This window comes from Sinocyclocheilus anshuiensis, unplaced genomic scaffold, assembly GCF_001515605.1.
Source record: "Sinocyclocheilus anshuiensis isolate Anshui unplaced genomic scaffold, SAMN03320099.WGS_v1.1 scaffold393, whole genome shotgun sequence".
NCBI lineage: Eukaryota > Metazoa > Chordata > Actinopteri > Cypriniformes > Cyprinidae > Sinocyclocheilus > Sinocyclocheilus anshuiensis.
In genome coordinates, this window is record NW_015536501.1 from 1523846 (window position 1) to 1540680 (window position 16835).

General features: G+C 34.7%; 1 protein-coding gene across 1 annotated transcript in view; it reads right to left on the reverse strand.

Moving 5' to 3' along the window:
* Positions 1–7760: 7760 nt before the first annotated feature.
* Positions 7761–16835, reverse strand: part of LOC107689461 (EGF-like repeat and discoidin I-like domain-containing protein 3) — a 25595-nt gene continuing 16520 nt past the window's right edge. The window contains exons 7-11 of the mRNA XM_016487459.1: positions 16500–16655; positions 15473–15617; positions 15204–15388; positions 10666–10821; positions 7761–9103 (exon numbers count right to left, since the gene is read on the reverse strand). Of these exons, the coding sequence (XP_016342945.1) occupies positions 8957–9103; positions 10666–10821; positions 15204–15388; positions 15473–15617; positions 16500–16655 (789 nt within the window). The 3' untranslated portion in view covers positions 7761–8956. The remainder of the gene's footprint in view (positions 9104–10665; positions 10822–15203; positions 15389–15472; positions 15618–16499; positions 16656–16835) is intronic.

Consider the following 16835-nt stretch of genomic DNA (forward strand, 5'->3'; position numbering starts at 1 on the left):
CATTTCTGCCACTAACATAACTGAAATATTTATGAAATTATAAGACCATCTTCTCAAAATTCTTCTACATTTCCCCTTTTGTGTTCCATACAAACGGTTGGACTGACACAAGGCTGAGTATAAATGAGAGAAGTTTCATTTTTGCGTAAGCTGTTCTTTTTAAGGCCGCTCTCAGTAAGTATAGCTAAACAGCACAACACATCTGACAATTTCAAAGCAGATCCAACTGGAGTTAAAAAAAGCGGGAAGACAGAAAAACATTTGACGTTCCTCTATGCCTGAACTTCACATGTGCTGTTTTTGGGACGCACGCATGAGAGCCGCTGCTGTTTACAATCAGCGCGCACAAAGACACCTTTCTGCTGCTTTCGTACCGCACAGAAAAAACACATTCCGTTGCGTTAAGCGTTTTTTCTGTGTTTCTCAGAGGCACGGTGCGAAGGTTTGCTCTTAGAACGCCGGTACTGTATGTTAACTACAAGGTCTGATTCATTTTAGAAAACCGAGCCGCGAGAAATTTCGCAGCTCAGCTCCCTGAGGTCGGCGGTATACTTTCTTCCTCGCCTGCTGAAATTGCTGGGGGCAGAGCACAAGGAGTTTAAAGGGGTCATATGACGTTGCTAAAAAAATAACATTATTTTGTGTATTTGGTGTAATGAAATGTGTTTATGCGGTTTAAGGTTAAAAAACACATTATTTTCCACATACTGTACATTATTGTTTCTCCTCTATGGCCCGCCTTTCTGAAACGCATCGATTTTTACAAAGTTCATCGGTCTGAAAAGCGAGGTGTGCTCCGATTGGCCAGCTATCTAGTGCATTGTGATTGGCCGAATACCTCAAAAGTGTGACGGAAATGTTACGCCCCTTACCATACTGTGATGCCGTGTCCCGGTGCCATGAGACCAAACCAATAAAACCCATTATAAACGAGGCATTTGTTGCATCCAGTGGGGACATAATTACTGATTATAATGACTTATACTGTCTTTTTACCTTGCATCCAGGTCTGGATTGGGCTGTGAGTCAGCATTATTTGTCAGCATGTGCGCCGAAGGGGAAACAGGGGAACTGAATTCACCGGTACACCGGCGGCTACTCTCTCAGGAAACAGTCCTTGTCCTCTGTAAAATGCGTTGCACACATCTGAATATTTGGGTTGAACTGTTCTGGAACAGTATTGTAAATACAACTTAACCACTGATTTCTAGTCGTGTCCTCTTTTGGAAGACCAAACAAAGTAGTTTCGCTTTCACAACGAAACACACAGCGTCTCCACGACATGGCGGCGGCGGCAACAACAATACTAGCGAGAATCAAAGTTACGCCTTCTTTCTTTGCATATATATTTGGGCGGTGTTATGCAAATCTTCCCACACAGTGACGTAGACATGTGGGGGTGTGTTTAAACGAGGCGTTTTAGGAGGGCGTGGACGAGTCTTAACTTTTATAAAGAATATCTCTTTGGGTTTGAGACTTTAGTCTTTGCAACTTCAGGGATCTTATCTATTCACGAACAGCTTGTAACACTCCAAAGAGAAAGGAAAACTTGAAATGGCATCGTATGACCCCTTTAAGAAGCTGTCAGAAATCTTTGTAGGCTCTTGGGTTCAGACAATCTTACCGTTTCGTAAATATCTGTTACAGTATGTTAGTGGCAGGAATGTGTAAAGAGCAAATTTTGGAAGAATTGCTGAAGTAAATCATCACACATGGCATCTAATGTCACTTAAAGATCCAATTTGCTGGCTTTTATTGGCCAGTGATTGGCAGAAGGCCATCCTTACGGAAACGTGTAGCAGAAAGTCCTCAATAGAACAGACACGTGGCAGTAATCTGGGTTAAATGTCGCGGCTCCAGGGCACAATGGTCATATAGGAAGTGGCTTTCGGTCAGAGAGAATGAAACACTGTTCTATGCGTTTATTGTTGCTTTACTGCTCTGTCTCGTGTCTGTTGTTGCCTGTCCCATGTCTGCACCAGCACATTTTGACTTCTTACACTTTAAGATAGCAAAAGAACCAAGGAAACATTTCTGTTTGTGATTGCTCTAATTGTGTGGCTTGTTGAGGAGAGGTGCTCATTCCTGAGTGATCACTGGTTAAAAACAATCCCATAACCATTCAGATCAGCTTAGCTACGACACAGCAATGCCCTGCCAATCACTCAAGATATATTTGGGATTTGCACAGGCAAGCACTCACATTTTTGTTTTTTTAAAGAAAGTGTAAAAATGTAGTTGCAGTGATTATTATTATGATTTACTAGTCAGAAATAAAGATTATTGGAGTATGTTTTACGTGAAAATACTTTCTTTTCTCTTTCTACTTCAAAATTTCAAGTTTTACATGCTGTTTTAAAAAAAATAATTAACAGTGCAGGAGAACTTTTGAGTGAAAACTGTTTCTACGCCAATTTTTTTAAACAGTAAAAACAGTAATATTGTGAAATATTATTACAGTTTAAAATTCATGATTCATTCGCGTCACCATTCGGAAGTCCGCTTGTGGCATTTTTCATATATTCATATTCATATACTGTATGTTTTTTTTTCTCTTTTTTTGTAATAAATAACAACCTACACTACTATTCAAAAGTTTTAATTTTTATTTTTAATGTTTTAAAGTTTTTTATGTTTTTAAAAATCTTCTTTGTGATCAAGGCTGCATTTATTTGATTACAAATACAGTACAGACAGGGATATTTTGAATTGTTCTTAATTTATTCCTGTAATGGCAAAGCTGAATTTTCAGCATCATTACTCCAATCTTCAGTGTCACATGATTCTTCAGAAATCATTCTAATATACTGATTTGCTGCTCAAGAAATATTTCTGATTATCATCAATATCAAAAACATTTCCACTGCTTCATATTTTTGTGGAAATGTATATATTTTTTCATGATTCTTTGGTGAAGTTCAAATGAACAGCATTTATTTGAGATAGAAATCATTTATTACATTATAAATACCCTCATTTTAACATTTCACCAATTTAACGTCCTAATAATTTATTTAATATATGCATTTTTAAAATAAATGTATGAAATCATTTTTAGAAAAACTGTTTTCTCAAGGTGAACCACGAAGAGGAGCTTTCTCACGACTATCAGTAAAGGCATGACGTCTGTCCATAGAGATAGTGTCACCCTCATCTGGCTGTAGAGATTTTCTAATTGTTTAGTTGTGGGAATATTTAAGTTATGTGCTCAAAAAAGTATGGGATAAGGAATTGTTGCAAACTGCTAGGTCAGTCACAGCTTCAACATTTGAATTGTTTTATTTTTATTATTATTACTACTACTATTTTTAATTAATTTTTTTTTTGTTTTTTTTGGTAAGAATTTTCAGAACATAATTCTGTCATCTTAGAGTGTGAATTAGGGTCACTCTTGTTCAGTACAGTTCCACTGGCAATGATGTGGTTGTTCTGAGACTGTTACATGGAAGTAGAACTACACAGAACTTCTGCTGATTTTTCCAGATGTTCCGGTAGTCAGCAGTTTTCCAGCGGACACACCCAGTAATACAGACTACACAGAAACTAGCCCAGTCAAACAGCTCTGCTAACACACACCCCAAAATCAACATTCTGCCACTGGATGCCATGAACAGCCTATTTGTCCTGATTTCCGCGCTGAGCTAAAGTTGGCTGAACGCGTATTAGGAAACATTCGATGGGGGGGGGTTCGAGAGCCACGAGACACAAGGCCAACATCCACTTCTACAAGACGTTACTCCTCAGATTTTCTGAAGCTAATGTACAGGGAAATTATAAATTAAGTCAGTATGAATAACAGTGTTGTCACAGTGGATTTGTTTTTCCAAGTGATGCTCACTATCAGTGCTATTTTTAGTGTCATTTAGATACCATTCTAGTTTTTTTTGTTTATTTTAATTTGAGTTCTTTTTTATTTTAGTTTAGCTTGTTTTTATTGCTTTATAATTTATATTAATTTTATTTTTAGTTATTTTAGTACATCAAGTTAAACTAAATGAAAATGAGAAATGTTAACTTGGCAACTAGCTGAAATAAAATTGTATTTGTAGTTTACAATTAGTAGTGTAGTGTAGTTTAGTTTTGTAAATATGTCTATATAGTGTTGTTTATATATATATAAAACCTCTATTAATGCACAAGGACTCAAATAACTGTTTACTAATAAACCAAAGTGCTAAATAATAATAATAATAATAAAATCTTGATAGAGAAATGTGGTTAATAAATAAATAAGTAGTTGTTAAGTAAAATGTAGTTAATAAGTAAATAATAAAACTGCCTTGGTGTACAACTCAGTGTTATTTTAGTATCACTGATATACATATATAGTTTTTGTCAATATTTAGCATTAGATTTTATTTAAATATATCTTCATACTTTTACACTTTGTATTATGTTTTAGTTTTTAGTTTATTTAGGTTTAGTTAGGTTAGTAATTCACCTTGAAAATGAGAAATGTTGCCTTGGCAACTGAAATAAAACAATTTTTTAGGAAATAAAATTGTTTTTTATACATATTTACATTTATTAATTAATGTTTTTATATTTTTGTTTTCATTTTAATTTTTTTTTTGTTTTTTTGTCATTTTTATGGGTTTTAGTGTGTTTGTTTATTTATTTTATATATGTAGTTTTTAAGTTTTAGATTTTAGTTTTCTTAGTTTAGTACTTAAACATGAAAATAAGTCATGTTGCCTAGCTGAAATAAAATACATTTAGCAATTAGCTGAAATTAAAAGTTTTTTACAAATTTTATTTAGGTTTTTTTTTCCCCTCAAAATCTTTTTTATGGTTTAGTTTGTTACCGATAATAATCCTGGTACAACATTCAATTTAATAGATCAGCACAATTTATGTAGTTGTTATACATTGTGTTCAAATTATTTTTTAATTGAAAAGTGAAAACTAATCAATAATTAATGATAACTAAATAACTAAATCATGCCTGTTTTTCTTGCAACCTCTGCCTTGTTGATTGCATAAGATTGAATGTAAAGCATTATTTCCTTTTGATAAGTTCATGATTTGCTGTATACATAAGCAAACTTAATTGGCTATATTATTTTTATGCTACATCCTTTTCTTGTTTGCAAAGTTATTTCCAGAGCTGCGTATGTGGTTCAGACAGTGATGGAGATGTTAGTGAGGCCTGGTCTCTGAGGAACTGGCCTGTTTCCACATGATTCACAGGCTAAAATTTACCCTCGCTCCTCCAGCACTCAGCATTCGCTCATGATTTCACAGACACGGGGGTCATTTGATCAAATAGATCATAACAGCAGCACAGATCATTTAGTCTGATGAGAAATGTTCTTAAGATCTGATTGATTTCAGACTGGCATCTTGGCAGATCTGAGCACGGTGCGAGATGCTGCTGAGATCTTACGAATGACTAAACTCTCTCTCAGGACAAAGTCTCTGAAAATTGAAGTGCAAATGTGCAAAGATGCAAATCGACTGTCAGCATGTTAAAAAGCTCAAAACAAAGAAAAATGGTCTCACATTAACACCTGAAGACTACACTTGCTAACATAATCAGAAATGACAGACGTGATAAACAGAGACTTTGACTTCATCTACACGAGCAAAGCAAAAAATTTAATGAAAAACTAAAATAAAAAATTAGAAATGTTGCCTTGGCAACTATCTAAAATAAATGTTAAAAACTGCACTCTGTAACTTTGTTTTTTTGGTTAAAAATGATCTGAAATCAAAAACTATCGCCTTACTTTAGCCCGATTCACAGCGGTCAGCTTATAATAATGTGTTCTCATTTGAGTGGTACGGGTAGGTTTTTGCAGGAAATTCGAGCATGCCGCTGCATCATTACATCACGTCTGTAAACATAAAGAAGATGTCCCGGCTACTAGGCTATCACATGTGAGGATCCTGCAGGTGGCTGATCGTTTATAGCCTTTTCTCACAGAAGCCAGAATAATTAAATGTATCATTTTAATGGAGGATTGTAATCCATAAAGGATTATGTGTTTATGAAACACATGTATTCTTTTTTGGGTGAACTATCCCTTTAACCACCATTGGTAGCACGATTTATTTTTTCCTCAGTTGGTCAAAACAAACATGGCAGACTTGTTACTTACTTGTTCAGATGACAATATACGGTGAAAATGCTTATTGGGTCATATATTCCAAGACGTAGGCTAGAATCTGTGAGTGCAAAATACAATATCCACCGGTGCGGTGTGAACTCCTCAAAACATTAGATTCATCAGCGCTGTAGCCCTGCCATCGCACAACCCACACAAGGAAGATAATTCCGCACACAGCTGCGGAATTAGAAAAAGTACATGAAAACTACAAAAAAAAAAAAAAATGGAATAGATCACATACAGTATGGTGTTGGTTTCTCAAATCTTTTAGACAAGAAACATTTTGAGACGATCTATAATTATGAGCAGTGGTGTTATTGTTAAAACTAATAAAATTAAACCTGATGCTCATTCATTGTCATTAGCTGGTCCAAGCTGGTTTAGATGGTCAGTCTGGTGGACTAGAAACAGGTTTGATTTCAACCTTGTAGACCACTTTAAGCCATCAACAAACTAGGTCATTTATGGTCATTAGCTGGTCCACACTGGTTTAGATGTCTGATTTTAGACCAGCAACAAACCATTAAGCAGTTTGGGCATCTCAAACTGGGATGGATCAGAATTTATACACAGCAACATACAAAGTCTTTGAAAAATCTGAAGTTTTGCAGAATATACATGAAACTCCAGTCCTCACCCAATAACTTTCCCATGCATATGTTTTGAAATTTCAGGCATTGTGCGCTTAAGGTCAGGCTGTGTGCTTGTTGTGGTTATTAAAGTATGCCAAGTGAAAACATCAGCGAAAACTGAATAAAGCAGCAACTATAAATGTCCTTATACATATTCAGACTCAGTGGATAAAGAAGTGTAACTTGCCAGAACGGTCTCACAGTTTGATGTTTATTGTTAAAATGACCATTAAGAGTTCAGTAATATTATAGTACGGTATAATCAGGTCTGTTCTATAACTGTCCAGTGAATACAGCAATGAAATAGAAAGCTAGTATAGATATGATTATACAAAAGTGCTCGAGTTATACTGTATTGTATTTACAGGTTTTCAAAAACAAAAGAATGAAAAGAAAGAAAAAGATTGTTGTTTTATTCTCACTTATTCAAGTTAAAGTCAACATGAAACTCATTTGATGTCTGTATTGTGACACATTTTTGAGTCAAACGGTACAAAAATGATTTCATCCATCAGGAACTGATTTCATTTTGATTTCATGTTAACTTTAAGTTGTTTCTGTTGACTGTGGATATATATGAAATACTGAACGCTACGTTGTGTTGAAGTAATTCTACCTGCAGATGTATGTAGGAGAGAGTGGGGTAAGATGTGTCACCCCTAATCTAGCAAACTGCATCATTTTTGTAGAATAGTGATAAGCTGTAAAAATATTTTGAATATTAACCCTGTTTTGGGGCTGGTTTGTGAAAATCATGTCAAAATAGCCTTTGACATTTCACAGGTTACCCCTAAGATGGGGCAAGTTGTGTCACTGAACCACTATTATTAGATACTTGTTCCTTATTTCAGTCAACATCCTGAAATATAATTAATTATAAGTATTAATGTGGGGTCATTAGCAATATTTTGCAGCAAAAAAGGTCCATTGTCTATCATCAGTACAGTCATAAAAAATATTTAAGCCTAAATTTACAATTTCTGAATTTGAGTTGCATATAAAATTTCCATTCATTTGAAATACACAGTTGTAACATAAACTAATAAACGTCTTGTGATGCATATTTGTCAGTTATACATAAATGAAACGGGTCAAATTTCTCCACTCCAAGAAATCATGGCATGGTTTATGATTAACTATTGCACCTATTTGATTTCATTTCAGTTTTCATGTTTTCAAAATGCCTTTATTCAAATTGCTTAGAATCAGTTTGAATTTGTTCATTAAGAAATCAAGTGAATTTATTCACTTAAAAAGTATGTGCATGAATAAAAAATAGCTAGCTGTAAAAACAAGCCATTTAAAATGTATGAGATTGAAACAAATTGATTTTATTGACGATAAATATATAAACCTGGTTATTGTGAATTTAAATAGGAATCATTTGAAGTTTTTCAGGTTTCTTATGTTAAAACTGTGTGATCCAAATGGTTGGATATTCAAGTTAGAATACATAAATCAATGCAAATTTAGTTTAGTAGTGTGGCCAATGTGAAACTGCAGTTAAGTCATTGTGGGAACATTTTTGGCCCTCATGCAAAATTCCCAATCGTGGATTTTACCCACAAAAAAAATTGCTAAACAACTGTAGATCTGATGACAAACTGCAGTGCGCGCTTATAATAAAGAGAATGATATCATGCATTGTGTGGACGCTAACATAGTTAACATCATTGTTTTCGTTATAGTTATCTTTCTTGCTGTGAACAAGCCTTTAGTCTGAAGTCTGTGTCATTCCATGTGAAGTCAATCTTGATATGCGGCACAGTTTACCCCACTCTCCTTCTCATTCATCGATTTTGCATGATTGAATTTTAATAAATTACAAATGACAACATTTAGTAGTTAATATACATAAATTTATAAGAATAGCAACAACAGTTCTCAGCTCCTCCTTATACTCATAAATCATATACTTGAACTATTCTAGCATGTGACCTTTGACCTGAGTGAATTCAATTGACCTATTTCTGATAATACTCTAAAATAAAGTAGTCAGTTGTACAGTGACAATAACATTTGAAAAGCATCGTAAGTTGTGGCAATTTCCAGAGCAAAAAAACAAATCCATTCAAAGTCATCACAATCATTTACTATCGTCGACTGTAATCAAAAGAGCTTTCATTTTTGAATCAGGCCAAAAGGCATCCTTGAAAGATCACCATTAGAAATGTTATTTTTACACAGTTTGTCATAAAGTGCGTCGCAGTTTCACTATTCCTCCGGACAGCCCAGAAGCTCCGCCCTCATAGTGATGCATCCGTACCACGACCACGGAAGAATCCGGATGAATCGGGTGTAGATCGGCGGATCTAACACATTCTTTCTGTGTGTTTCGTTGTCAAAGTTTCCTTGGAAGATCTGTCAATGACAGAAGGACAATGCGTAATTAAAAAAATGCTGAATCAGGCCTTCTGATGTCATTTAAAAGTGCACAATAATGTGGCGGTAAAATACGACCTTTAATATATAAAGCAGACGTTTGGCTTTAATACACCCTTAACCTGAGCTCTTTTAATAGCACTTGTTAAAGGACGTCATTCACAGATTAGTCCTCTGAGAGAATCTATTCCAGTAGACTGTTTCTTATCAGCGCTGTCAGAATAGATTACCCAGCCAACACCATTAACAACCCCCAACCACCACACTCATGACCTTACAGTGTGTGTGTGTGTGTGTGTGTGTGTGTGTATGAGGACAAAAACTGTCTCTCTGTGTTGAGGGAGCAGGGAAAGGGCTATGAGAGGAAAAGATCACGTCACATCACGTGACTGAAAAAAGCGAAAGGGAACGTTCACTAACAAATGAAAATTCTGAAAAATCCACCAAAAATTCACCCACATGAGTAAATCTGTATGACTTAATAGCTTTAGTAATAAACAACAATATTTGCCCACGCTACTATTTAAAATTGAGTTGGCATTGCTTTTATAATGTTTTTAAATGTCTCTTATGCTCACCAAGGCTGCATTTATTTGATTGAAGACATAACTTAATAATCAAGTAAAAAAAAATTAATAATGTAAAATAATATTATTACAATTTAAAAAAAACTGTTGTATATCTTAATATAATTTAAAATGTAATTTATTCCTGTGATGCAAAGCTGAATTTTCAGCATCTGTGTTCAGTGTCACATGATCCTTCAGAAATCATTCTAAAATGCTGATTTGCTGCTCAAGAAACATTTATTATTATCAACGTTGAAAGCAGTTGTGCTGTTTAATATTTTTGTGAAAACCATGATATATATATACTGTATTTAGGATTGTTTATTTAAAATAGAAATCTTTTTTTTTTTTACATTATAAATGTCTTTACTGTCACTTTTGATCAATGTAATTGATCCTTGCTGAATAAAATAATTAATTTCTTTAAAAAAAATCTTACTGATCCCAAACTTTTGAACAGTAATGTATTTATATATTTATTATGTATTGTATATTGATGCATATAAATGAAAATGTACCACATAGCAACACTGGCAGCCATGAACAACACTAGCTTCAGTCTAGTTGTATATGTCTAATGAATGTTGAATTTTAAATAGAAATAACTGTCTCTCTTTTCTCCATAGAAGGACTCCTTGCTGGAGTTTTGTGTCTGAGAAAAGCTTTCGTCTTGTCAGCTGCTGCCGCTCCGGATGGAAAGCATGGAGGGGATTGTTCAGCTGGAGGTGGGAGATTGTCATAAAAATGCTGAGAGGTTGAAATTTGTCTCACGGCTAATGCTGATGTCATGTCCTTCACAGAGTCTGTGTGAGAAGCTCCATCTATTCCTTACAATCAGTAGGGGTTTTTTTTTTATAAAAGACATTTAAATTAATACATTATGTACTTTAGAATACTTTCTAAATACTAAATACTTTCATAAAAAATGATGGCATCTCCCTCAAATGTTCATGTACACAGCAAGTGTCCTACCTTATCCTTCTGTTGTTTCTCATACTGATAGATGAGCCATTTCTCTCCATCATTACTGAATGCCACTTTGTAGGAACCGACAAACTGCACATGCCCAAAATCTTTGGCTCCTTGGGTGATAATTCCTGTGATTTTGGTGGTAATCAGCAAATCCACCTGGTGATAATGAGAGAGAGAGTTTTGTGAAGAAAGCAGCAGATAATGCATTCAAGCCCACATATATTACTGTAGAAGTACATCTTACATCTTTAAGAGCCCTCCACAAAAAACATACTTGTAAAATATTACTGTAATACAATGAAATATTTGTTACAGAAAATTGTGTTTTGTCAGCATGCACATCTAATTTTGAATGGCAGTTCATGGAAAAAATTATGGAAGCCTGTTTCTGCCACAGAATAAAAAAAAGCTAATTGTGACTTTTTTTCTCACAATTCTGTGTTTATATCACAATTCTGAATTGCAAGATATAAACATAGAATTCTGACTTACTTTCTCGGAATTCCAAGTTTATTTCTTGGTAATCTGAGTTGATATTACAATTCTGACTTTTTTCCTCAGAATTCTGAGTTTACATCTTGCAATTTTGTGTTTATATCTCACAATTATCAATTAAAAAAAAATAAATAATAATAATTTGTGACTTTTTATCTCCCAATTCTAACAATTGACACTTCGCAACGACAAAAAATACATCACAGAGCAAAGAGCAAACTGACAACAGAGCAGGTTACGTTAGATATCAAAAACAAAATGTCATTTCTCTTTGTCATTATTAAAGAAATTCAAACAATAAGTACCATTTCATGGCTCTTTAATGTGTCAGAAGCGCTTCAGTTCAAGTGGCACATGAACCGATTATCTCTTCCTCTTTACTAGTTATATCATGAAATAAACATGAATGAACATCAGAAGGTATCTTGTTTCATCCGCGGAAAGACGTCAATTCACACCATTTTTCAAGTTCAAGTCCACCGACGTTAATCTATTCTACTGTCTGGTTTGTTTGTCGGACAAAAATGGCAGATTCGGCGTTGTGATTGGTCAATTGTCAATCAAACTCCCTGCAACGAGTCAGTTGTGAGTTTATATCTCACAATTCCTTTTTTCTTTTCTCAGAACTGACTTTTTTTTTTGCACAATTTTATTTATTTATTTTTTCTCAGAATTGCAAGATAAAAAGTTGGTTACCTTTAAAAAAAAAAAAAGTATCCCATGATGGAAATGGGCTTCCATTGTAAAGGGTGTTATGGTGTCATGAGCTCAAAGATAGATTTCAGCAGCGATAAAATAAATTGACAAAAAGGAGAAAGTAAAACTGCAGGAGTAGCTGTGCAAAAATAGAAACGGGGGATCCAACATCAGGCGCTTGCAGTGTAGACAGCTCTCATGCCTAAAAGTGTCATTGTAAAGTAGGTTATACCTCTGCAAATGACGAGAAAGGTGTCTGAAGGTAAAACAAATCTCACACCTGCTTTGGTGGGACTGTCTCTCAACCTGTTATCTGTTTAATACAGCTGGAATTCACTGCCCTTCACGGAGTGATGGACGTCAGACTAAATCACAGCCCTCGTCTGCACTGCAGAGTTCCCCTCGGAGGACCGGAGTTAATCAGCACCACTGACACCGCAGGAACGTCTTCAGGCCGCTGAATTTTGTAAGTCTATTACTTTAGTGGTATTACAGGATTTCAAGGCTGCTGTAATTAACTGCTCTGGAGCTTCTTGTTTTTGCTAAAACAGCCAGTCCTGATTAATGAACTTGGCTTTTATTAAAATAAGCCGTACCTCATGAAAATAAGATGACAGGATGCCTAAAGGCCTGAAACTACAGTATGCTTCTCTAAATTCGCTATATGCATTTCTGCATGGTTAGGGTTGGCAAAATTCAGAATTTGTCATTTTTTTCATGAATTTAATTGGCCACACCCACAGGGTGTGTTTATGTAAATACTTATGTATTTAAAACAATAAAAATGTAAGTAATTTAGACTATTTATGCTTAATTATTTAGGCATAATTAGTCAAATTACTTGATCATGTGACTAATTATAATAATAATAATTCTAATTATTTGAATAAATCTATTTTAACTGAGTACTAAAAATAATGAACACAACCAAAGCAGAATTTAATTCTTTAACACAGCACTATTGTTTTCATAACTCTAAAAATGATGACATCAAAATTCTCATTATTTAATACATAATTGAGTGAATTAAAATGTATTAAATATAATGAAAAAATTTAAACGTACTTATAAGTGCAATAAGCACATTTGTACATTATTTTTATCATAGAAATAATTTTATTTTAAAATATTATTAATTGTATTGTTAATTGTTTTTACAGTATTGAAATTAGTTTACAGAAATATGTCTGCTCAGTTAGGAAAAACATATTAGTCTGAATAAATATCTTATATCTTATTATTCATATATAATAATATTAATTATTATATAATTCATATTATTTAGAAATAATATTTTAAATATGATATAATTTAATGTTTCTGGAAATACCTTATTTGATAACATTTATGCACTGAAAAAAAAATTGGTGTAGAAATCAGTTTTACTCAGGAATTGTTAGTAAATGCCACAATTAATTAGACAGAAATGGCAAATAACACATTGAATTAAATATGGAATTTTGAAGTAGAAGACTAAAATAGTATTTTCTTGTAAAAATTACTCCAGTAATCTTTGATTTTACTTACAACTTTGATAAATCGCTTTTTACAGCGTAGATAATTCATATTAAACAATAATATTTAGGCATATTATTAAAATCTACAGCTGTTTTATGAATATTTTTATTTAGTTTCCTATATTCTGAATGGGACACAACTGTGCAGTCAGTTTGGTCTCTCTCTCGCTGTATTATTCTTTCATGAGGACTCGGGTTCTGCTTTCTGACCTGGACCGACGTGAGCGGCATTCACAGCAGCTCTGCAATCTCAGAGGAGTGTTTGAGCGGCCGGGCTCGGCTCTGCAAGCTTGCAGGTGTAATATAATATATACATTAGCTTGCTTTCTCGGATCCAATTTCCCGATCTCAGTTCAATGGCAGCAGACTCAGCCATTTAATGACATCACGGCTCTCGGGTCTGAGAACAAGCTCAGATTTACAGTCCGTTATAACGGCAAACAATGAGCAGCCCACCGGTTTAGTTCGATTAGTGATGTTGGTGGTACAGTAGCTAACCTCAGTCTCACCTGCGTGGGTGTATATGTAGAAATTAAAGATTATCCTGCAGTGTATTGAATGCATGAGGATGAATGTATTTATGTGGCATGGAAAACCGTATACTGAGCAAGGATGATGCCATATGACATATCCTACCACCCACCCTGTGTCAATTCAGCCCACTTGGAGACCTAAATGATTCCATTGGCTGAAATAACTTTTGTGATATGGTATAACCTATTTGGTGCCCAATTAGAAATCCCAAAATCACCACATAAATATTTTCTGGTTGTCTTAACAATAATACTGTCTGTTTATCACTCTGAACACCATCACTGTTTGGCATTTTTAACTTACTCAGAGGCTGAAACTGAACAGGAAAGTTTCTACAGCTGTACTAAGTCGTGAATATTTAACGAGGCAAGCATTGTTTAGTTCATGATTTGTCGTCTGTTGCTAAATAACTCGGCATAATATTCGAGCACCTTTGGCATCGCATTTCCAGAGCAGAGCTTCAAAAATCAGGATTAATAGCGTTCTTAACTCTGGGTTAAAAGTGATGATGATCCAGAATTAAACACAGCGAGAAAAGCCTTATATTGTAGCTTGCTGATCTATTTAGTCTTTTGGAGTGCAATCAATAAATTATTATTTTTTAAATTGCTGAAAAACACCTAAAACCAGTCTGAGATGGTTTGCTGGTCTCCCAGCCTGGTCTGCGGCCTGGTTTTAGAGGAGATTTAGGCGCTAGTTGGTCGGGCTGGGATACAATATATAATTTGCGTGTGTGTGTGTGTGTGTGTGTGTGTGTATATATATATATATATATATATATTAATATATTACTGTTCAAAAGTTTGGGGTTGGTATGACGGAGAAGTATCTTTTGCTCACCAAGGCTGCGTTTATTTTATGAAAAATACAGTAAAAATTGTATTGTTGTGAAATATTATTATAAGTTAAAATAACTGTTTTCTAATTGAATATATTTAAAAATGTAATATATTCCTGTGATGCGAAGCTGAATTTTTGCTGAAGTCTTGAGTGTCACATGATCCCTCAGAAATCATTCTGATAGGCTGATTTGATGCTTAAGAAACATTTTTTATTATCAATGTTGAAAACATTTATGCTGCTTAATATCTTTGTGAAAACCGTGACATATTTTTTGATGAATAGAAAGTTCAAAAGAACAGCATTTGTTTGAAATAGAAATCTTTTATAACATTATAAATGTCTGATAGCATAAATGCTGCCACTTTTGACCATCCTTCCTGAATAAAAGTATTAATATCTTTAAAAAAAACTTACCCACAAACCTTTGAACTACACTTTTCATATCTGTCTCACCTGCAGCCACTGGGATTGGTCATTAAGGGCTGATGTCCATGCGTTGACCTTGCCCTGTTTGTCCAGTCTGGCCTTGGAGGGTTCCCAGGAGAACATGTCCATGTTCAGGGTCTGAAACACACTGGAGGAGGTGATCTGATAGTCCTGGATGTGTCCGGTCTTCATCCCCATGGGCTCTGAGCATCCTGAAAAATACAATCGCAAGAGTCAACATAATTGTAACTCAGGACTGTGTCGGAGATGAATACTGCATGCTTCAAAACACAGACCTGTGAGCTCACAGCCCAGGAGCTCCATTCGCAGTGTGCAGTGCTTCCTACAGACTTGTGGGTAAATGCGGACGTACTGCACTTCGATTGGTGGACTGAAGGAGTTGGCCGAGGGGGCATTATTATCAGTATTTCCAGTGAATATCTGCAGTAAAATAACATAAAACTTGCTATTGCAAAAATGTTTAAAAATATATACCTGTACACTGCCTTTCATCCACTAAGTTTTTTAAAATACTTTTATTCAACAAGGTGCATTAAATTGATCAAATGTGACATTAAAGACATTTGAAATGTTGCAAAAGATTTCCATTTTAAATAAATGCTCTCTTTGTAACTTTATATTCATTATTTGATGGTTTACACTAAAAAATTTACAAATTTTGAACACTGATAAGAAATGTTTCTTGAGCAGCAGATCAGCCTATTAGAATGATTTCTGAAGGATCACTTGACACTGAAGACTGGAGTAATGATGCTGAAAATTCTGCATTTCATCCAAGGAATACATTGTAATTTAAAATATATTCAAATAGAAAACAGTTATTTGAAATTGTAATAATATTTCAAAATATTACTGTTTTTCCTTGATTTTTTTTTTAAATAAAATAAATGCAGCCTTGGTGAGCATGAGAGATTTCTTTCTTTAAAAACATTAAAAAATCATAACGACCCCAAAAGTTTGAACAATAGCGTATTTTAATTATTTAATATTATATTATTTTAATTTAAACTCAAATCATTATGTACATTTATTTATCATTATTGTACAGCATTTACTAGCTGCCCTAGACTTCAAGAAATTATAATAAATGCTACATATAAGTAATAAAGTAGTTTGCATCCACATTACAGGAAGATTTCTTGCAGATTTCTAAAACAAGCAGAGTCTGACTGATAAAAAATAAAAACTGGAAAGAGGGGCGAGTTGGCAGGAGAACTTCTTAAGCGGACAGTTTCTTAATTTAAAAAAATCCCCCTCGGGCACTCTCATCTCATCTGGAACGAACGTCGTGCCCCGTCTTACCATGTCCTCATCCGTGTCCTTGACTTTAAACATGCTCCAGGCCTTCCCGTCGTCGCTATACGCCACTTTATATGATTTCACGTACTCTGGGCTTCCGATTCGCTTGGCACCCTGTGTTATCAGTCCGGTCACCCTCATCCTCCGCTGCAGATTTATCTGTGAGGGGACAGCACAAAATCGATGGCCTTAGCTCACAAGATGAACGAGTGAAGCCTTGTGGGCTGTGGAGTCATAATTTGTCCCTATCAGAAATTGCTGTGGTAGAGACAATCATGGCCATGCCTCTGGAGAGGGGTTTTGTGGAGGTTATGTATGTATGTGTGTGTGTGTGTGTGT